Source organism: Macaca fascicularis, chromosome 9 (genome assembly GCF_037993035.2).
Source record: "Macaca fascicularis isolate 582-1 chromosome 9, T2T-MFA8v1.1".
NCBI classification, from domain to species: Eukaryota; Metazoa; Chordata; class Mammalia; order Primates; family Cercopithecidae; genus Macaca; species Macaca fascicularis.
Window position 1 is genome coordinate 102515548 of NC_088383.1, and position 27948 is coordinate 102543495.

General features: G+C 41.2%; 1 protein-coding gene and 2 long non-coding RNA genes across 11 annotated transcripts in view; 1 reads left to right on the forward strand and 2 right to left on the reverse strand.

The window, feature by feature from the left end:
• Positions 1 to 210: 210 nt before the first annotated feature.
• Positions 211 to 4572, reverse strand: LOC102139205 (uncharacterized). Of its 3 annotated transcripts, none has more exons than XR_010578048.2 (3): positions 4319 to 4572; positions 3987 to 4137; positions 211 to 2976 (listed from the first exon to the last, which is right to left on the reverse strand). It is a non-coding gene; the product is annotated as an uncharacterized lncRNA (long non-coding RNA). The 3 variants fall into 3 exon arrangements; XR_001493551.4 differs by having other exon boundaries at positions 3987 to 4140; XR_010578049.2 differs by having other exon boundaries at positions 3875 to 4140.
• Positions 4573 to 4754: 182 nt separating this feature from the next.
• LGI1 (leucine rich glioma inactivated 1) overlaps positions 4755 to 27948 on the forward strand; it is a 39637-nt gene continuing 16443 nt past the window's right edge. For 2 of the 7 annotated variants that reach the window (XM_005565981.5, XM_015456401.4), the window contains exons 1-4: positions 4755 to 5198; positions 5599 to 5670; positions 24277 to 24348; positions 24444 to 24515. In XM_005565981.5, coding sequence (XP_005566038.1) covers positions 4984 to 5198; positions 5599 to 5670; positions 24277 to 24348; positions 24444 to 24515 — 431 coding nt within the window. In that variant the 5' untranslated portion in view covers positions 4755 to 4983. Of the gene's footprint in view, positions 5528 to 5598; positions 5671 to 24276; positions 24349 to 24443; positions 24516 to 27948 lie in introns of all 7 variants that reach the window. The other 5 variants (XM_045361214.3, XM_074002228.1, XM_005565982.5 and 2 more) reach the window with 3 other exon arrangements.
• Positions 8252 to 12508, reverse strand: LOC123566842 (uncharacterized). The gene is made up of 3 exons (XR_006689501.3): positions 10594 to 12508; positions 9759 to 9999; positions 8252 to 8518 (listed from the first exon to the last, which is right to left on the reverse strand). It is a non-coding gene; the product is annotated as an uncharacterized lncRNA (long non-coding RNA).

Genomic DNA, 27948 nt, shown 5'->3' on the forward strand with positions numbered 1-27948 from the left:
TTGTTATTTTTACTTCATTGTTGCAGATGAGGCACAGAGAAGCTAAGCAACTTTCCTAAGTTCACACAGCCAGTGAAGAACAGAAACAATATTCCAACAGGTCTAATTGCTAACTTCAACCAGTAAGTGAAATTTATTGGAGTCAACATCATTTCCCTGCCATTTTGGACTCCTGGGTTGGGAAAGGATCTTTAGCATCCTCTCATGCAGTTTTTCTTTTTCCCTTTCTTTTTGTTTTCTCTTGTTCTTCTTCTTCTTTTTTTTTTTTTTGGTTGTAAACTGAAAGAAGCACAATTTCTATCACAACTCTGCCTACATACATACACAAAGAATGGAAACAAAGCCTTCACAAGGCAATAGTTATCCTTACTGGTGCAATATGCTCTGATTTTGTATTCGAAATGATTTTATTTTTCAAATTCTACTTTTACTCACTAGATTGATATTGATGTCCCGATTCACTATCATATCTGACATGCAGCTTTGCAAACCCTGCTCTATGGAGAAAGCTGCTTAAAATGACACCAGTTTGCATGTCTGAGTGTTTGTAAAAGGAGGCAAGGCCAAGCTTGATCTTTTAAGCTCCTAATAGTGATTTGTTTACTTGCACAATGTGTGTTTCCTAGGCCACACCAGCCTGAGGGGAAAACTGGGATCATAACCAGGCACATGCTGTTCCTGTCTCACTCTGCTTTCAACAGCTCTTCCAGAACCACCAGAAGCCCCCAGACAGGAACCCCCTTCCAGTCTTTCTGAGGATGCCCAGGGAACACTGTACATTTGCTCCCAAATATTATTTCTTGTCCCTCATTTTCCTTCTCTTCTGCTCTGCCTCCTTGTTGGGATCCTTTCCCAGTGCCTTTGATGTCTGCAGGGCTGTCACTGCTCCTTGGCCATCAAGGCTGAGCTGCTGCTGGGCCACTAAGGCTTAGCTGCTCCTGGTGAAAAATTCCATGACTTTAGTCTGATCCCCAGGCCTGGATGGCAGCATTATTTACCTTATCTCTTCAGCAGCTCCTGGTGTCACGATTGTGCATAGTTCCTTATAGCACCTGCATGCCACGCAGTGGTGCCCACCACACTAGAGAGAAGTCCCATTTTGTTACAGGGATCCCAAAAGAGATTCCTCTTACTCCCTTTTAACTTACATATGCTCACAGGCAGTAGGCTGATAAAAGTCTTCATCCTGTATTCACAACCACCTTAAATCTCCACTTCTGGACCTTGTCCTTGGGCCAAGCGTGGGTGCTCCTACTCTCACCCAAACTGGTGAGATTTTTTTTTTTTTTTCCAGGAGGCAACTTAGTTCCTTCCCATGGCAGAAGCCTTGACAAGGCCACGGTGTGTCATTCTGCTCAGAAGTGTCTGCTTCCCAGAGTGAATCTACGCTTCAGCTAACCTCATTTTTATTTGAGAGCTTTGCTTCCCAGGTCCCAGGAGTCACATGTTCAGAATGCAAGTCCTATTGCAACCATGATGAGAATGATGGTGATGATGATAATAAATCTTTCACACATATCAGACTGCACAAGAAGCACTTTTAGATACATTATCATATTTCATTTTCTCAACAACTCTATGTGATACATACTATTATTATCCTCATTTTACACAGGAGAAAACTGTGACTTAGGCAGGGTAAATCGGTCCATGGTCATATGGCTGGCAAAGTGCAGAGCTCAGCTACTCCTCTACAGCTCAGACTGGGCATTGAGCCTGCCTCAGCTCGGCCTCCTGGCTTCCCTGGGCCTCCTTCCAACTCTGCTTTAATCCTTTCCAAGCCCCTCTCCCCAGGGTCCCTATTGTGATCCACAGGTGGGTGGTTACACCTTATCTGAAGGCCTCCAAGATGGTGGAAACCCCTAAGCTTCCACCTCCTGCTTCCCACATCATCTCTGCGCTCCCTGGGGCTTCCTGGAGCAGTAGGATGGGAAGCTTTATCAGCAATGGAGCCCCCTCTTCAGTCCTCTCAAGACTTCAATGCAGCAACCTGCCCTCATCTCCCTGAGTCTCTCCTCAGATCCAGTTCTGGAGCCAGGAAGTGGTTTCTGCTCCCAAAAAGGCCACCAGCATCCTGCATTACATGGTTAAATTTTGCCTGACCTTAGTGGGTGTTTTTAATTGAATAAAGAATTCAAGTCTGGGTCTTAAATGCCATAGAAAAATAAAAAGTTACTGTCTTTTCAGAATGCCCATTGTAATTTGTCCTTAGAGTTTCTCCTCCCCTCCCCTCCCCAATGGTCCTTTTCCCCCTTGAACTGACAAACTGAACTGCCAGATAAATACAGCTGCAAAGTGAATAATATGGATATGATTTCTTTCCCTCATTCATTTGCCTTCCTAGCTTTACCAAGTCAAAAGAAAAAGACTGCTCACCCTTTCTTTGGCTGTGTCTTCATACCACAAAGCCAACAGCTAGTCAAGCAATCTTCATGATTTGAAACATTTGAAAGTGAAATGTAGGGAGCGACTTAGCCTGATCGATTACATTAGTCATTGTAACCAAGTTTCTGCCATGGGGCTCATCTCATGCAGGGTGGTGGCCTCTGTGTGTCCTCTCCGTACCTCAGTTTCTCTGTCTGTAATATGCAGGTATTGAATCCAGGATCTTTGAGGTCCCTGAAGCTTCTTGGGGTCTTCATTTTGTAGTTACAGAACACATCATTTACAAGTCAGTTGATTTAGGGGGTGACTTTGAATAAAAACCATCCTCCATAAAACTTTTACCACGTAATTATTTTATGGAGCAAGTTTCCACTGGGCACTTGAAGCAGGGTTTAGTGGACGAAAACCTGACTTGCAGCCAACTTTTAAGCGACACTTTCACTGTTTAAAGTGAGGCTTGCCCAGAGGTCACAGCTTCTAAAAACACTGTCCTCCATTCCCTCCTCCACAGAGTCCTTGACAGTGAAGCGTTCGTAGAATATACTTTAAAATCATGACTTCTCTTGAATGAAGAGTTTTTCTTTTTCCCTTCTGTAAAAAACAGCACACAGTATTTACAACCCCACAAAAACTGACTTAGTGATAATAACCTACTGGTCCTTTTGAAACACAAACCAGATAATATCACTCCTCTGCCTGATTCTGCAGAGGTGTTCCATTGCTCTGCAGATCATGAGCCAGACTTTATGTATGCTGTTCCCTCTACCTGGAGTGTTCTCACCAACCCTCTCTGCTACTCCTCCTTACCTCTGAACTCAGCTCAGTCACTGCTTCTTCAGGGAATTGGCCCCTGACTTCCTTGACTAGGTTAGATCTCTTTATGAGAACTGCAAGGTATAACTGTAAGTTATTTGGCTGGGCATGACCATGAATGGACTGTACACTCTGCTGTTGCTGGTATAGCCACCCAGGTTGCCTGCTACATGCACAATGCTACATAAGCCCTGGGTTCCTAGCAGGGTCTCTAACTTCGTGGACCTTGCAGTCTTCTGGGGTAAACAGACAGTTATCAAATGTGAGAATGCACATGAACGCCACTGTGCCCTGCAAAGAGCTTACAGAGAACTGAACAAGGGATTGAAGTTAGCATGGGGCCAGCCGCATGAGCGAAAGGGTAGAATGGCAATGCTTTGAGCTCTGATGCAGAATGAGGTTATGTCAAAATAGCATTTGCTCAAGCAGTCCTTTTAATACTGTCAGTCTAAGAAGCTAGAGGAGAAAGGAATGTGGACTAATATCCCAGGCTGGTCGTGCCAGCTTGAAGGATGGCCACCTTCACCATAGTGAAATAACCCACGGGACTGTTTTCCTCCTCTTCCTCCATCCCAAGAGTCTTCCTACTCTCTTGCACCAAACTACCCCACCCCAAGGCCAGGGCCTCTTGATTGCTTCTTTAAATGAATTTTCTTTTCCAACAGCCCATCCTCACCTATCGAGTACATGAGTAACATAGCCGGTCATTTTCATTTAATTCCAGAATATCTCTACTATCATCCCCATTGTACAGACAGGAGAATAGATTCAGTGAGTTCACAGCAGACCTGCGTTCTCAAAGCCAGGTGTCTGGTTCTTAGTCCAGCATTTCCTCCAGCATGTCACAGCCTCGGGACTGAGCCAGGCCTTTTTCAAAGCCCCAGGAAGCTAGAGCTGGCCGCCTCCTGCTGGCAGGGAGTTCCTTCCAGGCCTCTGGTGCTACTGCCAAAGAAGGGAGGGTAGGAGAAGAGAGGGAGGTGGATTATACACAGAGAGGGTCCGCACTTCTGTTTCCCTTCCTTGTCACGGAAGGAGAGAATGAATTACGTGGGGGACCCAGGGGGATAGGAAAATCAATCATTCATGACAGTTAATAAATGCCAGAAAAGTATTTACTCACATTTATCCCCTGAAAGTCACATTCTTCATCTGTTCTGATTTGTCTTTCACTGATGGCACCAGCCAGGTAGGCTCAGCAAGAAACAGCAAAAGGTTTTAGCCCAGTGTTGCGGAGAGAGTTTCATTTAACTTCATTTTTTTCCAGCCAGGGCTGGCTCCAAAGCTAGTTTTTCTTACTAGGTTGTTTGCTACATGAAAAGCAGACTCCCAGAGGTTTCTGAGATTGCCGACATCCTATGCAAGATGACTGCTCCCACCCACCCGCCCACCCACTCACTAATAAGACATAATGCCGTCCTATTTTTGGTAACAATTAAAGGGCCTCCCGGTGAAAGCAGAAAGCTGTTTATTTTCTGTGACATCACTTCACTTTGCCTTCGAAGGCTGGTCTGTGCTCAGTGTTTTTGTGGTGATGCAAGTCGGCTCTCTCCTCCAGCAGTTGGATCCCTCCCATCTCACAGTACCTCACAGGTCTCTTCCCCCGAGCAGTGCATTGCTGGAGCGAGGAGAAGCTCACGAATCAGCTGCAGGTCTCTGTTTTGAAAAAGCAGAGATACAGAGGCAGAGGAAAAGGGTGGACTCCTATGTGACCTGTTCTTAGAGCAAGACAATCACCATCTGAATTCCAGAAGCCCTGTTCATGGTTGGGGATATTTTCTCGACTGCATGGAATCAGAAAGAAGCAAAAGGATGGGAAATGCCTGCATTCCCCTGAAAAGAATTGCTTATTTCCTATGTCTCTTATCTGCGCTTTTGCTGACTGAGGGGAAGAAACCAGCGAAGCCAAAATGCCCTGCCGTGTGTACTTGTACCAAAGATAATGCTTTATGTGAGAATGCCAGATCCATTCCACGCACCGTTCCTCCTGATGTTATCTCATTGTAAGGCCCGTAAGCATTTTGATATGTAATTTACGATTTAAAAATTCCAGCCGGTGGATTTGGGGCTTTGCATGTATTTGTAGAAGGGCATGGAGAGAGAGATTCCTCTTGCATGCATGGCCATTTGACGGTGCTAACATTTGCTGCATTTAGAATTTTTGATTTTTTTAGCTGCTACCGAACATGCTTAGATACCTCCAGCCCTGAACATTATCATGAGAAACCTGTAGCCGATTCATTTCTCTTACTTCATCCGGGAAGGAATAGTATCGTACTTCATAAAATAGTGTCAAAATAGTCACTGTTATGCTAAACCGGATTAACATAAGGTTTGTTCTGTGTGTGTGTGTCTCTTTGTGTGTGTCTGTTTGTTTGTTTTCTGTTTTTTGTTTTCTTTCAGATCCTTTGTGAGATCTGGTTTTACTGAAATCTCAGAAGGGAGTTTTTTATTCACACCATCGCTGCAGCTCTTGTGAGAAATATTTATATCATGACTATTTTTAATATGGCATATATTTGGATAAGCCTTCTAGTAAAATGATCTCAATATTAATTTTGTCAAATGTGATTCTATTTCTGAGAAAACAGAATATCAGTAAAGTGAGAGGTAGATGGGTTTGTTTGCGACTTCACACCAACAGTGCAGATTGAGTCTTACAATGGTAAATTTGTTAACCTGTCGTGCTGTCTACTTTAATGGCTATTCATGAAGTTGTTGGAATGTTGCAGCAATGATCCCAATTCCATTCCACTATTTTACTTTCATTTTTAACTTGGGAACTTTGGTTCTTTTGCCCTGGAGTTTTTGAATTAGTCAATACAGAACCCAGCATAACATATGTGTTCAAGATGTTGTCTCCCGGGGATCTGGGGCAGGCTGCTACTCTGTATGATTTACCATGTGGGGGAAGAAAACACCTCAGCTCTTTCTAGGTAATTCCTTAAAATATCAATTCTCAAGAGACAGTTTTTTAATCTCATCTAATTTATAACTAGTTCCCTTACAAGGAGGGAAAGAAAATATTAATATAGAATAGTGCAAAGGATTACTCTCTGCTATATGTTTTGAGTTGGCCACAAGGGAACCACATATTCACTCTATGCCTGAAAATATTCAAAAAAATAATATTTGACTAAGAAATCAGATCTGTTCACAGGCATAATGGAACACGTAAAATTTGTTCTGATGTGTAATGTTTGGCAGTTAGAGTCCTACTTCTTATAGCGGTATCACATGGGGGTCAAGAGGTCTCCCAGGACTTAGGTATCAGGTCACAGACTTGGTTTGTAGCTGGAGGGATATGGGCAGGACTAGCCAATTGTGGATTAGCTGAGTCTTGGCTATCTTAACTGCATGATTCAGGAGCCAAGCCTTTCACTTGTTTGTTTTCTATTTTTTTTATTTTCTTGCCTTACCTGGCCATTTTGGCTGTTTGAAGTTACATACACAGAGGCAAACAGCATGGAGTGAACGTTGGAGACAAGTGTTTAAACCTCACCCTGCCACTCATAGAACCTAAGCATGCAGTCTTGTGCAGATTACTAAATCTAACTAAGCCTCAGTCTTCTTATCTCTAAAATGGAAGTGAGAACACATATTTCCAAGGTTTAAGTAGATAAAACACTTGGCATAGGGTATGCCGAATGCTTACACATTTTATAAATGGCAGGGTTTAAAAAATTTGCATCAAGCTAAAAAGCTAAAAGTCACTCAATCTATTGTTTTGTCTATATGAAATTCCTAAACTGGTTTGACTGTTTAGTTGAATTCACAAACTTGATCAGTTGTTTTGACATTATGTAATGTTGTTGGCTAATGTCCTTCTACTGGCTGATGTCTTCAAATGATTAACAATTGACTAGATATTCCTAAGGAGTTTATCTATTTGATTGATGGCTAGTGGTGTGACTGGGGGAAGTGTTAGTTAGCACATCAAACAAATCCAAAAAAGATAGATTCTTTCCCACAGAAAGGGGCAGAGTCTCTAATGCTGAGATCCTTCCATAGGATAAGAATTTGCTGTCTCTGAGAAAGTGATAAATTGTGTTTATGGTGCTCACTTGTTAAATGAATAAATGGCTCATTTAAAAAGCATCCTTTTGATATGCTAAGGCACCTCCCTTCCCCTAGGATAGTTACATAGATCAGTCCTTAAAATTCTAGGAGTAGTGTCAGTAGACACTAGATGGACATTAGCTGTGGCACAGAAAGCCTGGAGTGATTAACCTAATCAGTTACCACATCTCCGCTTTGTTTTTGTTGGGTGGACCCAGTCACGGCAAGCACAGATGCTGGACAATGTTATAGAAATAGTTACCGGCTGCTGCAGGGTAATGTGATTACACGTATTTAGAATCACAGAGGGAAGCCAAGGGACTGGTTTTTAAATAGCCCAACCGAGTGTGTACCATGCCCGTGTCCCATGCTCCGAGTTCCTATGGAACATTCCAGCCTTTATTTCTAAAAGCAGTTCAGGTTTCAGAAATAACAAAAGGCGAGTAATTCTCGTCCTGTGTGTTCTCGGTTAACTCAGATTGGCTAACCTCAACATGGTAGACTTGTGCCAGTGCTGATCTTATGCAAAATTGTCAGGGGCCAAAGTTTGTCCCTAATCTCCAGGACCCTGTGCCTAAAGACTCTGCTCTCCATCCTTCCTGCCCAATGTTCTCTGCTTCCTCCTATCCTCAGGAAAAGGCCTAATAAACTCATGTGCAGTGAGTAGGAAATAGACGAGAAGGCTCTGAATACGAACTATGAAGCGATCATAACAATTGTGGGAATGCATGGATCCCAGACAGAAAGGTCTCTTCTGTGAAACAGGGCTGTCCAGTGCCCTGAAAACCCCATATGATCTGCCAATCCCCCATTGGAACATGAAGACCAGCGGCATTGGACCACCAGATTAGGCCTAGATTGCACAAGCCGTTGAGGTTTGCAATGAATTCCAGTAGCATTTGTGATTGTGAATTACCACACTCACCCCTCATACACTGTGAAGAGATAAATTTCAGAATCAATTCAGCGTGATTGATGTAGGAAGACAGTTCGTTGGTTTCTTGCTTTGTTGTTGGGAAGGGTTAAAGCAAATGTCCTATTTCCATCATCCACCCTAAAAATCTGATAATGTCGTTATGCCCCCAGATGCTTTTTCAGAGCTTCTGCAAAAGCCATGATGAGAAGTACTTGTTGAAATGTCAGTCTGGGGTACTGAGGAAAACAGACACGGTATCTTCAGTTACATGCAGTGTTTGGGAAAAGATCCTGGTAGGCCGTGGCTGGCAGTTTGTGTTGGAGAACAAGAAAAACAGAAACCCACATTCTGTAGAGAGGAGAGAGAAAGAATAAAATTATTCAATACAAATTCATCAGATTAGTTGTAAAATACATTTTTTTAAAAATCTCATTTATGGTTTTAAACGTAACAACAAAAACCTTTCCAAAGCAAATGCAATTTCATTCATGTTTTACATAGGGCCAGTTTTGAAACATAACCAATGACAATGATTATGCATTCTAGCTTGCTTTTAGTGATAGAAAGTGGTACTTTTAGTGAATGGAATTTAGAGAAATGTGTTTTCACACATTACAGCCCTGTTCCTTCTCAACTGCAGACTGAAATCCCCAATGATATGGGCTCATGATGGAAGTGAAATTCCAATTTAAGAGGACAAAATGTGGCCACGTCATCACCCATTTATAACGTATTTTAATTAACTAAACCCCTGTAATTCCTAAGAGTGTTCTATTTTCAGGGAGTGATTTCCAGGGTAGTTTTAGTATCATACCCAAATAAAATAACACAAAACAAAAACACTGCATGTAAGAATCCAATGTGACCAGAAAAAATTTCTTAGTATTCCAACTGGATGTGGTCTTGTTTGAAAGACAGAATTGATCTTTGATCTTTTAGGGTCAAAGGAGGGGAATGGCATTATTTTAAAAATGAATCCACAGTCAACACATAAATACATGATCCATAAGAAATTAAAAAATAAAAACAATGGAAAAGCAAAAGACATGAACAAAGGAAGGAATCAGTCCATCCTTACTAAGGCTTTATCATTTAGTCCTTCAAAATATGATCTGTCCGGGAAAAAATACCCATGGTCTCCTTTACCTTTAAAGCAATTGCTACCTTTTTCTATTCCTCCTTATATTACAAGCCTATAATTTAGCAGTCTTCAATGACCACTCAAGCCAGACCTATCAGCCAAGGGTGCTTTTGGAGGAATTATTAGCTGGTTATAGATGAGCATGTTTTGGTTTATACCCAGCTGATGTCCCCATGATGGACCAAAAAGCATCTAGGCTGTTTTGTCTACAATTTGCCCAATGATCCATAGATCTAATCTTTAACTTTTTAACTAATTACTTCTTTTTGTTTTTACTTTCTTAAAAATCATTTTAAGTTTTATTTTAGATTCAAGGGTCCACGTACAGGTTTGTTATTTGAAGCGAATTAATTCTCGTAACTACACAAACTAGCGCTCGACACAAATGTTTTCTCTGAAAGCGTATTTCATCCTTTCAGTTATTCAGACAAGAAATTTCAGAGTTACCTGACTGCTCTCTTTCACTGTCCACTTCCCCCTGGACACGTATCCTGTCCAACAGCATGAGAATCTGCCTCCTCCTCTTCACCACAGCACCATTGCCTTCATTGAGGCTGCATTTCATTCACTGTTTCACAGGCTGTGGCAGGAGCCTCCATGCCTCCCTGTTTGCTTGCAGTTCCCATCTGACCCACCTCCATTAGCGTTGCCTTTCCTGAGACACAGCTCTCCATGCTTTCATGACTCCCTAGAAACAGAGAAAGTCCAGACACCTGAGCTGCCGTCCATATTTGGCCCTTTCTATTTGTCCAGGGTTATCACTCACACCATTGACTTCACACACACACATACACACACACACACACACACACGTGCCCAAACAAGTTCTGCAGGATCTCATTCTATGACCTCTGTTGATTCTCAAATTCTCTAGACTTTACTGATGTCTGGCACTGTGTGCCATTTATTAGAGCTATGGTGCTTTTATCTGCCTTGTGTCTTTCTTGGAGGATCACCCACAAGCTGTGGTCCCAGAGAAAAGCCCAGACATGGCTTCCCATATATTTGTTGAATCCAGTTTATGTTTCCATTGATTTTGTGCTGAAGGCTCCTGTGTTACTCTCAGCAGATAGTGCTGGTCATGTTCACACTCTTTCTGATGTTTGGTGCACTCTATCTGAGTTCATGTGGACTAATGGCGTGGAGGTCTGGGAAGTGAGCCGAACTAAAAAACCTCGAGGAGATATTTGCTCATGAAGGTGTAAATTCAAACTTCCTCAGCAGAGATTTCCAGCATACCAGATTTCAAACCCAAAGCATCTAAGCCTTTCGTTAGACCCACCGCTTGAATCTCTTTTGTCCCACGCTGACTTCACATTTGGCCTCCTTGGTTTTTAGTTGGACTGAAGAGGCTGACTAGTCTGTCCTGGGAAGGGTAAGATACTCCTTTATCCAGTCTGACAGGACATCCAGAGGGAAATGTTAGTTAAGCACTATTAATATGAAAAGAAAAATCATTAACACAAAGATAATTTCCTTTTTGATTTATTTAAGTACCTGCTTAGCCAAAACAAGTATTTATTTATTGTATAGTTGCAAGCAGCAACAAAATGAAAACAAAAGCCTCCCATTTTAGCAGACATGTTTTGAGACTCTACTGGGTAGCAGGTAAAATGTTGGGCTTTGTGAGGGACACAAAGATGAGTGACACGCTGTCACTTTTCACCCTGATATGGCAGCTCCAGGCTGGTAGTGATTCTTGATATGGTAAATTATACTTTGCCTGTATTTGAATGCATTGGTTTCATTTAAAAAATTATTTTTATGTAAGTAGAGATGAGGTCTTGCTATGTTGCCCAGGCTGGTCTTGAACTCCTGGTCTCAAACAATCCTCCCACCTCACCCTTCCAAAGTGCTGGGATTACAGGTGTTTGTCTGGCCTGCTTAAATGTATTATAATGTAGTCTTGATAAGTGTTCTCATTTTGTTCAAAATGATATTCAGTTGATTAGTGATGATGGTGATGCTTGCTGGTTGTTGATGCTGTGGCTAACATGGGCTACAAAATGTCTGCAAGGGCTTCACAGCATCAGCTGTAATATCAAAACAGCTGACCCTGGTGAGCTGGCAATGAGGCAGACAACACAGGCTTGTGGGCAGATAAGCATGGGTTCAAATCCCCACTCTGCTGCTTACTAGTTGTGTGATTTGGGGCAAGCTTAATCAAGTCTTGATATCTATCTCTACAAAATGAGGAAGAACCATAGTACCTATTGCACAGATTTACAGTAAGGATTAAGTAAAACGGTGCATGGAAAATGCTTGGCAAGGTTCCTGTAACTCAATACACATTAGCTTTACTACAGTATCTGAAAATCGCTTTAATTGGAACTACCGTAACATCAGATTAGTGTCTGATTGTATAATCTGCATTTGCCAATAATCTCAGCTTTAAACATTTTGTGGTTCTATACACAGTTCTCCAGCAGAACTTGCTGAGAAACCTTTTCTTTAAATACTTCTCGCAGGAAACATGAACTATTTACCTTTCAAAAAAAAGTCATAACCCTCTCCTTTCTTCCTCATGAATAAAATGACTGGCACCACATTTTGCAAAACGTGCCAGATTTTGTTGAAATAATTAACATCGGCAGTCTTCAGATGAGTGGTTCTATGGTAGCATAGAAAGGGGCCTGAAGGAGAAGTCAGGAGATACGGGTTTGAAATTCAGTTTGACCACTATTGGGCTGCATGACCTTGGGTAGGTCACAAAATATCACTGGACCTCAGCTTTTATTGCATAAAATATTAAAGGTAGATTAAATTGTGGTTCTGAAACTCAAATGCTAGTGGGGTTTGAGGTGGTAAGATCAATGAAGGAAGCAGTTGAGTATAAGACAATAGGGAGTAGTGGTGACTGAGGTAAACCAGAGAAGACATGTCTTACCTAAAAATGACGTCCCCTGCTCCAACTGACTATTGCTGAAGGGAATGTGGTACATACATATGGAGCCCTACCTTCCTAATTTTTAGGGGAAGGTGGAAATCTGGAAATAGATTTTTAAACAGGATAAAGACCAAACAAACATAGGTTGGCATTTTGAGACCCTTGCATTTGATTACATCTAAGGTCTCTTCCTATCTTAAAATTCTGTTGTATTCTACAAACAGTTACTTTAATATAATAAAGAAATGGCATGGTTAAAGAAATGGACAAAGATAGCTGGGTGTGGTGGCTCACGCCTGTAATCCCAGCACTTTGGGAGGCTAAGGCGGGCGGATCATGAGGTCAGGAGATCGAGAACATCCTGGCTAACACGGTGAAACCCCGTCTCTACTAAAAACACAAAAAATTAGCCGGGCATGGTGACAGGCACCTGTAGTCCCAGCTACTTAGGAGGCTGAGGCAGGAGAATGGCGTGAACCCAGGAGGCAGAGCTTGCAGTGAGCCAAGATTGCGCCACTGCACTCCAGCCTGGGTGACAGAGCGAGACTCCGTCTCAAAAAAAAAAAATAAAGAAAGAGATAAAAAGAAATGGACAAAGATTATTGAATCAGTTCTAACAAGCCAATATATTAGGTTGTTCATTGAAAGAACCTCATAATATGAAACTGGCTGTTGTAAGATTATTAATACAATAATTGTCATTCCCAATCTCCCAAACAGGTCCAAAGGGACCTTACCAGGCTCTCCCTGTGGTAGCTGATGATAAAATGATGTTTCAGTATCCCTCTCATGGAGCAAGGATTGGAAAAAAATTGTTAGGCCCATTTTTACATAGCAAGATGGCAGGTGCTTGCATGTGTAAAATGTGATCAAAAGGCAATGGATCTTTAAAAATACAAACTAGAATGTATACGTACAAATCACTCTTGACTTCATAGAGGGCCATAGATTTTGCCCAACTGTGCTTCCATGGCTAAAGATTTCTGGACCCTCCTTTGAGAACTGTCTTTACTTCCAGTTTACAAGCCATGCAATAAAACCAGGCAAGGTTTTATTAGAGGCATTAGTTATTTTTGTATTGCTTGGTGCTAAGCATTTTATAGATCTCATTTTTAATGTCATCATCATGGTAACCTTTTGAGGTAGATATAATCATCTCCATTTTGCAAATGAAACACTGAGTCCTAAAAGGTAACCTCCTCAATGTCATGCCGCTATTAAGTAGCAGAGCTGGGGTTTAAACTCATGTCCTCACTTTTAACCACTGCTGTCTACTTCTTCCTGAACATGAATCATCATGCTTGACTTTGCATAGTTTTGTTCCCAAAATCAAATCCCCTCTCAAAGGGTCAACCTTCGCCATTAACAAGGGTATTCGGGAGAATGTGCCCTAATTCCTGGAGACAATGACTGAAAGGAGTTTCAAAAGCCCTTTGAAAGAGTGGCCGCGTTGCTGGCAAGAGCAGCTAGTTTCCCTAGGTTGCAACTCTCATTTATATGTGTAAGCTCTGATCTCCTCGCTTAAACAAAAATAGAGAGAAAGAAAAGAAAAAAGCAAAAGAAAAAGGACTTATTTACTTTAAAGTTACACCTTAGACTACTGTTGTCTAAACTTGTGTCCTGTGGAGCAGTTGACCTGAAAGAAAAGAGTTCTGTGCTCAAATAAATTTGGGAAACCGCATGTTCTATCCCTGCTTGGTTATTTACAATGAAGTTACCTTGGCATGGAAACATCTCTGAAATTATTCAAAATTGTTTACTTTTCTTAACATCTCATAGAATATTGGTTCTATGGAACATACAGTACTTTGGAAATATATGCATATGATAATTCACTTTATTTTTAGCTTAATTATTTATACTCCACCTCATTCTAGAGAGGCTGGATAGCAAAGGATACGCAGGTGGAAAGAATCCCATCATAATGGATACATTAAACGGTCTGTCTCCACATAAGGAGCAACTCGAGACCATTTTGTTAGTGTGGATTTGTTGATGTGACCTCTGGGAGTCAGCCTCCCCAGTAGGCTCTCTACCTGTTCAAGGGGTTTAGTACACACCCCTTCTTTAGGGACCTCCCACTATATCTCCAGCTTTTGGAGGAAGGAGATGACTGCTTGCAGCTCATTCAACAGGAAAAGGCTTCTGAGTGTAAATATATACTCTCACTGTTTTTACTTGGAGCAGGTTTCATCACAGCTATTTTCTTTTCTTTTTTTATTTATTTAATTTATTTATTATTATTATTTTTTGAGACGGAGTCTTGCTCTGTCGCCCAGGCTGGAGTACAGTGGCGCGATCTCAGCTCACTGCAAGCTCCGCTTCCTGGGTTCACGCCATTCTCCTGCCTCAGCCTCCCGAGTAGCTGGGACTACAGGCGCCCATCACCACGCCCGGCTAATTTTTTGTATTTTTAGTAGAGACGGGGTTTCACCGTGTTAGCCAGGATGGTCTCGATCTCCTGACCTCGTGATCCACCCACCTCGGCCTCTCAAAGTGCTGGGATTACAGGCGTGAGCCACCGCGCCCGGCCTCATCACAGCTATTTTCTAAATGGCTAAACAAGCATTTCCCTGGGTATGTTCCATGGAATATTCATTTTGTAGGAAGCTCAATGATAAAAGAGTCCCATTATCAGTGAGATTAGGAAACTGTATATTGAATTTCATTTTGAAGAGTCTCAATTTACTTAAGGATAGAAAAGGCATAGTTAAGAACTCTGATTAACTTCTTTAACCCACTTTTCCTAAATGTATCCGCCAGTCTTTGTGCACATAAACCTATTAACCCCTTGAAGGTCGTGCGTTCCAGGGAATATACTCTGGGAGTATATACTGTGGGCAAGGCTGTTGTAGGTTTCCAGCAGATACTGGGCAGGGCTGATACTAAAAAGAGGGAGTTGGCTTCCTCATGGCCACTCACCAGTCCTGGGGAAGTCGGGAAGGGAGAGAACAAGCCTTAGCCTGGAATCCCAGCTCTGCCACTTCCAAGCTTCAAATCACTTCACCTCCCTCACCTTGGTTTTCTTTATCTCTTACGTGGAGAATATAAAACCTACATCTTAGTGTTCATCTGAGGATTAAAATCAGATGTCAAACTGTTGAAGATGAGGGCTGGCATGGAGTAGGCCCTTCTCCTTGGTGTTCCAGGACCGGGGAGATCCAGGGTGATTTTATAAACACACGGGGAGGGTGGGCTGCTGACTAGTTGTGCCAATTCCTGGAAGAGAAGAGTTTTCACTGCCCTGGGATGAGAGATAATCCCAGGAGAATTGGGGATTACCAAATGGGGGTTACCACTCAAAACGGAGTGGGCACATGCTCAAATGTTTGCTAGTGTGCATGTCAAGGACATCCCTGCAAATCTAAAATCCACATCCTAATCCTAGCCCCACCACTGACAAAAGATGTGACCTTGGTTAAGTCACTTAACCTCTGCCAGCCTCAGTCTCCTCATCTGTAAAAAGAGGAGTTGGACTACGTATCTCTCTGGAGTGCCCCCCACCCTCAGGTTAGTGTGGAACCAAATTTAGGTCATTCCAATCAATCCATGTTGAAGAGTTGGTAATCTAATTAAGGATCAGCTGAATTTTCAAGATTGAGAGTCAAAAAGAACTGTCAAATAATGTACTTGTGTGATGCTTCCAATTTTAATGCTTTTCTGTATTAGGAGCATATTTTAAAATATTCAAATGTAAATTATTCACATGGCACATGCACTTAGAATGTGTGCATTTAACTAAAGTGAATCATCAGCCTATTATTAATTATCATTTAACCAGCCCTATTCTTTTGGATAAAGGAGAATGTTAGTAAAAACCAAAGGGTTTGAATCATTTAAGCAAAGCCAGCTTTAAACAACTTGGCAAGCCCCTGCAGCTGTCCCTCCATATCTTCTAACAGCTGTAACCTGTGCATCTTGTGCTCTTTCATTTACATATACATATGCAAACAAACCCATGTTCACTTGGGAGTGTGCACACTCGTGTTTGTACACACTGTCCATGTCCTACCTAATATCCTAGAAGATGTCAATCAGAGTCTTCTTGGGGCAGGTGACATCCTCACGGGACCTGAGTTTCCTTTGCAGTAAAACACGTGTCCTTTTCCTAGATCTAAGAGCTCTTCCAGCTCCGACATTTGATGTCTGTGCTCTTTGCTTAGCTATTCCTTGGCAGGAGCATTGGAGATATGCTCATACACATTACCTCACATAATTTTTAAAATCATCCAGGAAGTCTTTTTGCATCCTCAATCCTATTTTAACAGATGATGAAACAGATTTACCTACTTAATGTGTAAACATACAATTATAACTGGCAGTTACAAGCTTAGAAACCTGATTCTCTATTCTGAATCCAATCAATTCATTCTCCAAGTGACAACCAGGTGCTGGCTACTCACTTCTCCCTTCTTAATCAGAGTGGTTTTCACGGAGTTGGGAATCATTTGGAAGAGCCCCCTAGATCATCTCCCTCCATAGCCAGGAAAACCTGCTCTAGGCTGGAAGATGGGATGCAGGCCACAGATGGGCCAGATACAATTCTAATGGCAATCAAGATATTACAGGTGGCTGGAGAGGGTCTGAAGAAGTACGTGTCATTAGAGCCAGGGTGCCTGGCACGGGACCAAATGAGCAGTCTAGTTTGAGACAATGGGAACTTTTCTCAGCAGGAGTCACCCTTCCCCCAACTATTCAGCCATCTGCAGACCCGCCTCCCCGCTCCCCAGACTCCACATGCCTACTCTTCCATGAATGAAGGCTGCAGTGCTATAAGGATAGACTCATACATCTTTAGAGCTACAAGGGACCTCACAAATGATCTAGTCTAGTCTCCTGGCTTTACAACATAGAGAGAAGTGGTATGCTCTAGGACACAGAATTTATGGTCTATTTTATATTAGGACCTAGGCTTCCTGATTCCCTCTTCAGTGTGCTGCTTCCCTGGCCTCTGGAGAGGTGAGGCCCCAGGACAGGCAACCACCTCAGTGGCGCACCAGACTTAGCACCAACACATGAGCCTGCCCAGTCCTTTCGCTCTTATGCATTCCCGTCTCTGGCCTCTCACCTGGAATTTGGGCAGCCTTGACCTTGACCCCCTGTAGCTATATCCTCGTTCTTAGATCTTCTGCTTCTTCATTTACTTCTCTGTTGCTGGCCCTGAGTTCCCTCTGAACTCTGAGCTCCATGCTAACCCTGCTGCCTACTTTTCCGTTCCTTTTGAAGTAAATTCTGTGTGTCCTACCTCTCCGTTCAACCAGGAATCCCCTAACAGCTTTATGGCCTTAGTGTGAAAGTGTCACTTAGTCATGACGCATCCCTATAGACAGCGGAATCTGGAGGAATTAGAGCTTAGTGTTAGCATTTTACAGGCAACATCCTCTGATCCCAGTTTAGTATTAATAATGAAATTATGAAAGCTTAAAAAAAAACAATTACAGGGAATTTTAAGAATATTATTCTAAATTCCCATTGAAATGAAATACGCAATTTTAAGAGATGAGTATGGAGCAAAACTTACTGGATGCATTCCACAAGGTAAAGTTCCATTTTCTAAATACTTTCGTTTTTTATTCAGAAAGAAAAAAAGTATATGATTGAGCACTAAACTTAGTAAGCATCCTAAGGAAATCAGGAGAAAAGCAGTAAAGAAAAGATAAAATAATAAATTAGAAAACAGTGGGAATAAAAAATAAATCCAAGATTTGATCCTTGGAAAATGCCAGAAAAAAGCAAAAAACAAACAAACAAACAAAAAAACAAAGTGGCAGACATTTGAAGGATATCACACACTTGAGTAGGGGAGATTCTGTAAATTCTGTTAATTATTCAACAGAAAGCTTTGGGTAAATTTGGGTAAATATTTAGAAAATAACAAGGCAGTGTCTTGCCTCACACCATACATAAAAGTAAGTCCCAAATGTATTAAGAGCTAAAAAGAAAATGTTAAGGGGAAGATGTAGGCAGTATTTCCTTGATCTGAAGACAGGAAAGGATATTTAAAGAATGAAATCATGTCTTTTGCAACAACATGGATGGACTGGAGGCCATTATCTTAAGTAAAATAACTCAGAAAGTCAAATACTGCATGTTTTCACTTATAAGTGGGAGCTAAATAATATGTACTCATGGGCACAAAGTGTGGAATGATAGACATTGGAGACTCAGAAGGGTGGGGGGTAGGAGGAAGGGAGAGATGATGCAATACTTAACGGGTGTATTGCACTCTATTCGGGTGATGGTTATACCAAAAGCCCAGACTTCGCCACTACACAATATATCCATGTAACAAAACTGCCCTTGTACCCCCTAAATTCATGATTTAAAAAAAAGATTAAAAAAAGATTTTAAAAAAAGAATAAAGGCAGGCTGGGAGCGGTGGCTCACGCCTGTAATCCCAGCACTTTGGGAGGCCCAGGAGGGTGGGTCACCTGAAGTCGGGAGTTCGAGACCAGCCTGACCAACACGGAGAAACCCTGTCTCTACTAAAAATACAAAAATTAGCCAGGCATGGTGGATTACATGCCATGGTGGATTACATGGATTACATGCCTGTAATCCCAGCTACTCGGGAGGCTGAGGCAGGAGACTCACTTGAACCCGGGAGGCAGAGGTTGCAGTAAGCCGAGATCATGCCATTGCACTCCAGCCTGGGCAGCAAGAGTGAAACTCTGTCTCAAAAAAAAAAAAAAAAATTAAAAGCAAAGAAATAATACATAATAGGAGTTAATATATTTTGTTAAATAAAAATTTAAACTTCTCTATGTTAAAAATCATTAATGAAAAGGCAAATCAGTAATCAGTAGGAAAAAACTTTCAGCATCAAAAGAATTAGGAAAAGACTAAGTAATATCCTTAATAAATAAAAAGTGCTTAGAAAGCAACAAAAGGAGTCAAAGGACATGATTTCATAGAAAAAGAAATAAAAATGATAATTTTAAATGTTGGTGAGGATATGGTCAGATAGGCATTTCCATACTCAGAGTTGGACATGTAATTTGGTACAAGTCAGCAGTGAAGAACCAGAGATTTAAAAACCATCCATAATCTAATAATGGTACTTTTAGAAATCTATCCTAAGTCTATCATAAGGAAACAAGTAGAGATAGGAAAAATATTTATATATGAGGATGGTTATAATCATTTTTATAATAGTGAACATTGGAATCAATAATAAGAAAAAGTTACATCATGATATATCCATAATACAAAACTTACTAATCTATGGAAACTGTATTTTTGAAAACTTGATTGTCATGAGAAATTGTTCATGATATAATAAGCAAATGAAAAGGACACACAATAATATAATATGATGTCAATTTTAGAAATACATTTGTGTATATACCATATGTGTATTATGCATATGCATATCAGTGTCTTTGGGTAGTATGATTATGGTGCACTTCATTTTCTTCTTTAAGCTTTTCTGTGTTTTCCAGAATTTCTACAATGAGCATATATTATTTATAAACAGAATTCACCAAAGTGTATTCAAGGCTGGGTATGGTGGCTAATGCCTGTAATCTCAGCACTTTGGGAAGCCGAGGCAGGTGGACCGCTTGAGCCTAGGAGTTCAAGACCAGCCTGGGCAACATGGCAAAACTCAGTCTCTATAAAAAAAAAAAGAAAATACAAAAATTAGCCAGGCTTGGTGTTGTGCTCCTGTGGTCCCAGCTACTTGGGAAGTTGAGGTGGGAGGATTGCTGGAGCCAGGGAGGCGGAGGTTACAGTGAGCCGAGATCGCGCCACTACACTCCAGCCTGGGTGACAGAGCGAGACTTTGTCAAAAAAAAAAAAAAAAAAAAAAAAACTGGAAAAACCTCACAAAGTGTGTTCAAAATTTTTAAACTTTCTACTTGAAAAACACAGATTGATATGATCTGGATGTGATTTTAAGACTGCTTACGCTGATTAATTAATTCCTCTAAGAAAGGCATTATTGTTTAATTACTTTTCTTAAATCCATATGAGCTGAGTGGTGGTATTATGGCTGCTCGCCAGAACATGGTTATTATGTCATTATGTGACCTGAGACCTATGCTGAGAGGTCACCCAGTGTGTGGAAAGGGGTACTGAACCAGGGGTCTTGGGCCTTGTGACCTCAAGGAAAGCGTTTAGTAGCCTTCTGGGCCTCAGTTTCCTCTTCTGTCAAATAGATCTTACCTGCTTTACTACTTTCATAGAGTTGTTCTAAAGACCAAATAAGATAATCCAGGCAGGAGTCTATGACATGTAGGCTATTATGAAGGCAAAGATCATTATTCAAAGAATAAGCTAGTACCTGCCTGGAATCCACAGTTCATATAAATGATTTTTCTAAATCTCCCTTCTGGTAAGGAAACATACTCCCGTGGTTGCTGAAGAAAAAATCCTCCCCTCTCCTCCCACAGCCCCTTGTCTTACTGAATTAATAAGTGCACAGCCCTTGGGGGAGGGTATAGACAGATCAGGCACACCCCTGTGTCCACCTCCACCAAAATTCTAGGGGAAAATGCCTGGCTTCTTAGGAAAATGCTTCCCTAAAAAAAGAGGAGAAACCTCCAACGTTCCCATGGAACTGGGGCAGAGGGCAAATTCTGCACCACCTCTGCACAAACCCACGGGCTGACTGCTTGGCACGCCTGCAGGGTCCAGATCACTGATCTGTGGCTCAGAGTAACGAGGTCATTTGGACGGTCCGTTGGTTTCAGAAACCCCTCCATGATGCTGCTGCTGTTGTGAGGATAGTTGTCACTTCCAACTCATATTATTGCAGACTCTAGGCTACACGGAGTTATAGGGACAAGAAAGTCCACAGCTCCTCCACGCCGCACAGCAACTGCTCCAGGCAGACTTGCTGCAAGGAGCGGAGGCCCCTTGGTCACCACAGGTAAAGGGGACAGTGTTTTGACTGACCTGGGAAGCTTACCATGTGCAACCCTGGCTGCATATGAGTCACCTAGGGAGCTTTTCAGTAACCCAGGCAACACCCCAGGTTTAGAATTTTACCAGAATCCCCGAGGGTGGGAACCAAGCATCAGTATTTTTGATGCTGTCCAGGTGATTCCAAGAGCAAGCAGCATTCAGAAGCCTTGGCTCAGGTTCCAACACAGATCTAGGTATCTCTCCCATACCAGTCTTCAAAAAACTTCCCTTGGTGAGGTCTCCATTCTGCACTCTCCCAAGCATTCGTTGCACATACTTTTGCCTACCATGGATCCAACTCAACCCTAAGGCATCCTTTATCCTTTAGCTTCTCTACCAGGTGGCTGCAATTCTCAGTCGGCCAATTCCAGATCCCCAACAAGGGTCTCATCTTAGCCCAACTCACCTTTTTAAACCAGGCTACTTGGGCCATGGGATGCTGGTTGGTTTAGAGACTGACTACTCTGTGGAAAGGGACAGAGGTTGTGTAGTGTAAAACATGGCCACCGTGGTCTGCCCCAGTTCTGTTTTTTGTGTAGGTGGGGTGGGTTGGGCACAGTTTCCCTTAATAGAGACTGTGGAATACTTTAACATATCTGGTTCAATAACAAATTATAATAATGAAATCAAACATATTTAGAAGAATCCATACAAATTAAGGGTCAGAGTTTCATCCTCTGTATAGAATATGATGTAGGAGTCTTTTTAAGTATACGTAGGATAATAAAATGGATAGCCCACTCAACTATCTTTAGAATGTATGTCTAATTTTATACATCTTTTTCCATAGAAACTACAATTGAATTTAGAATTGAGAGATTATGGTATTCATTATTATCTTAGCCAGAGGGGTTTTTTTTTTTTAGCTTTTATAAGAAACTTTTAAATTGAAGTATAATATATGTAAAGAAAAAGTGCACATGTTATAAATGTACATCTCAATGACTTTTTACAAAGTGAACACCCTTGTAAACAGCACCCAGGTCAAGAAATTCAGTATTATCTTTACCCCAAATGATGCCCCTTGTGTTCCCTCCCAATTGCTCCTTGCCTCCAAGGGTAACCACTCTCCTGATTCTAGCAGCATACATTAGCTTTTGTACCTTATATAAGTATAATCATATAGGATGTACTTTATTGTGTTTTGGCTCCTTTCCTCCAATATTCATCCATAGTTTTGCATATGCATTTGTAGTTCTCACCAGAGGTTTTAGTCCTTGAAATGTAGTTCAACAAACATTATTCCTCCAGGAACTGTGCTCGGGACTGGGGACATAAAAACAAATAAGGGCGAATTCCTGCTGTAAGAAACATTTAATCCAGTAATTTGGTAAGGATCAGAATTTAATGTAAAGTGAATTCCTCTTTGTTCAACAAATATTTATTCAATGTCTACTATAGGTCAGGTGCTGTATCACAGGTGCTAGGGATAAGAAATGAACAAGCAGACAAAAAATCTAGCAGAAATCCTCTCTTTTCTTCCCGTGACATGCATGGGCAAGTTCTGCCCACTGATACTCATTTCCCACTCTGTCCTGCATCTGATTTAACATAAAGGGAAGTAGCAATGGAAACTATTTCTTCTGGCAACTTGGAGTATGAGATTATGAAGTGCATGGTCCATGGGCCATTTTTCAAATCAGTGAGTGTGAGAGGTATAATATTTGTATATACCAATTTCTGCCTTATTCCATTCTCTCCACCACTGATGCTGCCTGTACTGAATGCAATGAAAGTCTGGAACCTAAGGAAGCCTTTGGATGTTAGCTTACCTTGGAGTCAAGCTGAGGAATCTTCTTGATTTCCAGAACCATGAAGTCAGAAAAGACACAATTGCCAAAGCTGTGATGGAAATCATACAGCTTTGAATTTGTTTTAGTAATATGGAATTCTAACATGTATCACTATTCATTAGTGCTGGCTTTTCAGAACCTAGTAAATTATCTGGGTACAAAGCCATGACATTAGAGGCATAAGGGATTAGAAGACAATCCAACACCACTCTAGGATTGATAGTTTAGGAAGAAATGCAAGAAATCATCTCCTTTTGTTTGGTTGGTTCATTCCTATCCCCCATTCTCCGCATTTTTATGAAAAATTTTAAGTATATATAAATGTAGAGAAAATAGTAAAATTCACTTTTATGTATCCATCTTTCAGCTTCAAAAATTATCAACTCATGCCAATTCTTCTCTAACTCCTTGCTGTCCCCCTCCTCTGATTATTTGAAGCAATCCCAGATGACAAACAGATGACTCATAAATGTTCAGAAAGTGAGATCTCCTAGTTTTAATTCCTCTAGTTCACAGGCTCAGAGGTGAATTCAGTGAGCTGGTTCGTGGTAGTTATATTTAATCCCCGGCTTCAAAGTAAAAGTGATAAGCTTTACTAACAGAATTACTATTATTATTATTACATTATGACATAATATAATATATTGCTGTACGGTTTAGCTTAAAACTACCTCTTTTAAGCCTCTCATTCAGTTCTCCAAGGAGTTCAACAGGGTGTGGGATGGCTGATTGATGTTCTTTTTCATCAGTAATTTCAAAACCAAATCCTTGTGGATTTTGAAATTGCAAATATATTTGTCCAAGTAAAAGTTTCAACTATTCGGTAATAAAATGGGTCTAAGACTCTTCCCGAACCTCATGTTTCCCATTTTCAGTCTGTTTGCAAAGGAGGAGGCTGGTTGGTGTTCATGGAGCCAGTGTCAACTGCCTGTCTATTATGAGATATCACAGCACAACTGGGCATGCAGCTTAATTTTTTTAGGTTTCCCAGGCTCAAAACCCCAAGCACCATTGTTTTTGCCAGTCAGAACACTCCAGAGGTTTCTAGAACAAGTAGAAAGATTGTTAGTGCCTTTGTCACGAAAATATGTAAAATGTTGCTTTGGGTGCTCTGATTGTATCTCAAAATATCACCCAGGGCAGGTGGCAGTCATTGTGAGGAGTGGGGCACCAGGCACCCCTTGATGAGCCTTTGATGAGGAGATGATTAGGAGTAAAAGAATGCTGCATAGATTATCTGCATAACTAACACTGTAGCAGACAGCCATGCAGACATTTTTCTGTATACAACTCCCACTCATTTTTCTGAGAGATAAAAGCAGCCAAGATTGACAATCTGTCAGTTTCACCATTTTCATTGTGTACTTTTTCTGGGCAGGTTATTCACATCGAACTCCTTTGATGTGATCAGTGATGATGCTTTTATTGGTCTTCCACATCTAGAGTATTTGTAAGTAAAAAAGCTTTTTTTAAACATGATGATTCAGGACAAGTACTCTCAAGTTCCTGTAACTGTTTGACAAAAAATATTATAACTTATTGCAGATTCATAGAAAACAACAACATCAAGTCAATTTCAAGACATACTTTCCGGGGACTAAAGTCATTAATTCACTTGTAAGTATGAATATTGCTATTACTTTTTAAGCTTGCTAATGGACAATGAAGTTTGATCACCTGTGGTTAATGCACCTACTTTATGAGTGTCCATAAAAATTTAAGAAACCCAAATGATTTCTCTCCATGCACACTTGCCATCTTTCCCTGTCATCTGTCAGAGGGTGTTCAAGAAATTGATTACTATTAATATTTGTATCCTAAATCAACCATAATTAGAAAAGCAATCTAATGCAGGGAAATTGTGTGCCTGAAGTAACTTTTTTTATTATCTACATCATTACTTGCTTCATGGATCATTATGGGTTGACTATGTAATTTGATATCAGCTTTTCTTTTTCCTCTATAAGCCCTCACTTTATATACATTTAAACATAATATAGCCACAGACGATGTCTTCATACTACCCGATCAACTTGTTTATCAGTGAAATATTTAATTATTCAATGGGTGATTACAGCTAACAGCAGTTGTTCTTAACAGGGAACAATTTTGTCTCCCAGGGAACATTTGGCAATATCTAGAGACATGTTTGGTTGTCACAACTGGGGGATGTAACTGGCATCTAGTGGGTAAAAGGCAGGGATTCTTCTAAACATCTACTGCATAGGACAGCCCCTCACAATAAAGAATTATCCAGCCTAAAGTGGCATTGTGGGCAGGTTGAGAAACCCTGAACAACATGACCCAAACAACTTGTTTCTTCTAGCCTCCCTCACCCTCTACAGACACATTCGCACACACACACACACACACACGCAGGCACACACGTGCATGCACACGCACATACACACACACATACACACTCTTACATACACATAGATTATTTTAAGGAAACTGGAAGCACATAGAAAGAAAAGGCACTAACATTTACATCACTTTTCATTTAATCCTCTCAATAATCCTGCCAAACAGGCACAATAATCCCCTTTTCAGAAATGAGGAAACAGTCTTGGAGGGGATAGATGCCTCATGAGCTGATCAGTTATGGAATTATGAGAACATCTACTTAACAGTTGAATTGCAGTGACTCTTCATCCTTTCAACAGCTGTTTCTCAACCTACCTAATAGGTATCTTATCAGTTCTAGATACAGATGCAAGAGATCCAAGTGTCATAGTCATTCTGTCAAGTTTAACCTGTTCTCTCATCATACTTCATTCCCAGCTCTGCTGTAGGCCCTAGGATGCAGCAGGGAACAAAGGAGACAAAAATTCCTGTCCTTTGACTGAGCCTGATTTCCAGCGTGTCCATGCGGTTGTCCCTCTGCCTCCACCAGGCCCCTTTCTCTCCTGCTGCTTGTTTTGTAGCAAAGAGAAGCTAATGACCAGACATATTTTACAAAATCATACCTTTCAAGGCTTCTGTACAGAGTTATTATAATAAAAAAACAGTGTTTGCAATACTACTCTTCATGTCAATGACATGATATGATGCAAAGATGGCTGTTTACAGAATAAATGTTATGCAGTTTTATCACAGAGCCCAACACTGCCAAACCTCATTTTTCAGACAAAATTAAACAAAAGAAGCAAATATATGGAAGGAGAAATGGAAGTTCATGACCTCAACTTGAAATCCACTAGATTCACATACATCCCAATCCACATGGCCTCTGTCCAATGCTTAGCATCATGAGAGCTGTAGGGAGGATGTAGGACTCAGGTGTCCTTTTGAGGAACCCAGATATGAGCTTCACTTGCCCAATTCATTCATCTGTGTCTCCTCTCCAGCCTAAAAGCCTGTGGTTTCCCTCAGGCTTCATGCACAGAACAGGAAAAAATGTTTCCCTGTCTTGGAAGGAAGGAAGGAGGGAAGGAAGGAAGGGAGGGAAAAGGTGAGGGGAGGGAAGGAAGGGAGGAGAGAGGAAAGGAGGGAGGAAAAAAGAAAAAGAGGAAGGAAGATGAGAGGAGAGAAGAAGGGAAAGGAGAGGAAGAAGGGAAGGGGAAGAGGAAAAAGGCAAAGAAAAAAGTCTGTTTGACATCCTAGTGTAGGACACCCATTTTGTTTAGTGGAACCTATTATGTTTATCAAATGAAATGGGAATTTAAATGTGGGTCTTAATGATGCCCTTTCTTTAGCAGTATGGAGCCCATAAGAGAGAGAGACTGGTACAGAATACACTTAATATCCAGAAAATTTCAGGTTCAAGGAACACCAAGGGCAGCCCTCAAAGAGAGGCACGACTCTTACAGGCAGTGAAAGAGAAGTCCCACGTCTCTGAGCTGCTGCTGGAGGTGGGAAGGTGTTATGAGGGAACAGGGGTTAAGGCTGGCTAAATGAATATGACCCTTAGGTCTCTTGCATCTTTAGCTAACACTTATTAGGTTGACTCATATGGCATTGCCAATGTTAGGCTATTTTTTATCTACAAAAATGGCAATGCCATATGGTTCATCTTAAATAGTTTCTAGGATGTGACACATGCTTTACAAGGAGTAGGGCCTACAAAGATGAGTAAGATCTAGTCCCACCTTAGAGAAGCTCAGCCTAGCAAGAGAAATTGGACAAATATTTTCTCACTGAGGGCCTTTGTCCCCAAGTTATCTTCTCCTTTTGAATTATGCTATTCTTCACTGTACAATTCCTTCCTTCCATCCTTCCTTCTTTCTTTTCTTCCTTCCTTCCTTCCTTCTTTTATTCCTTCCTTCTTTGCTTTCTGTCTTTCAAGGAGAGATGGAGTAGGGAGGATGTGAAACCCAAATTTCCCTCTGCCGACTCAGTAAGTCAGGTTCATTTTCCATTATTTATGGCTTATTAATAAATCTGGCATTTGTCTGAGCCATTAGTTTCCTTTTTAAGACATTAGGCTTCAAAGTGCACTTTTCTCCACCTCAGATCAATCCTTCCCAATCAAGGCAAACATTCGAGCTGTGAGGAATTAGCACCTCACCCTCTAACCTGCATGTGCTGCAGGAAGAGGTTACAAAGCTTTCTCATATTCTTGGCTTCATCATAGTCTCCTGATGACCCCATGAAAGAGACAGGGCAGTAGCACTATGTTCACAGACAAAAGAGCAAGTGGAGGTACACCATGAGTTTAAGCTGCTCCCCAGTTACTAAGTGGTAAAGCCAGATAACTCCCACGGTCTTTGATGAGACGTCCGGTGCTATCTCCACTGTGTCAGTTAGAGCAGGACCAGATAGCTTTTATTGAGCTGTCTGGATCCTTCCATGGGACATGATTTGAGGAGGAAATATGACTAGAGAAGAAAGAAAAGATCCTGAAAACAGGAACCCTACCCACATACTTCATCTCAAAATGCAGATAGTTGGGATTAGACGTATACTTTCAGGTCCAGCTGGTTCCCACTCTGGCCTAACATTAAAGCCACTCCCTTACCTGTGCATTTATATAAATTTAGTTCATGCCTAGAGGAACAACGCACTTTCTCACCTTCTTATACAGAGATGTCAGTAGATTTCTCTTCTA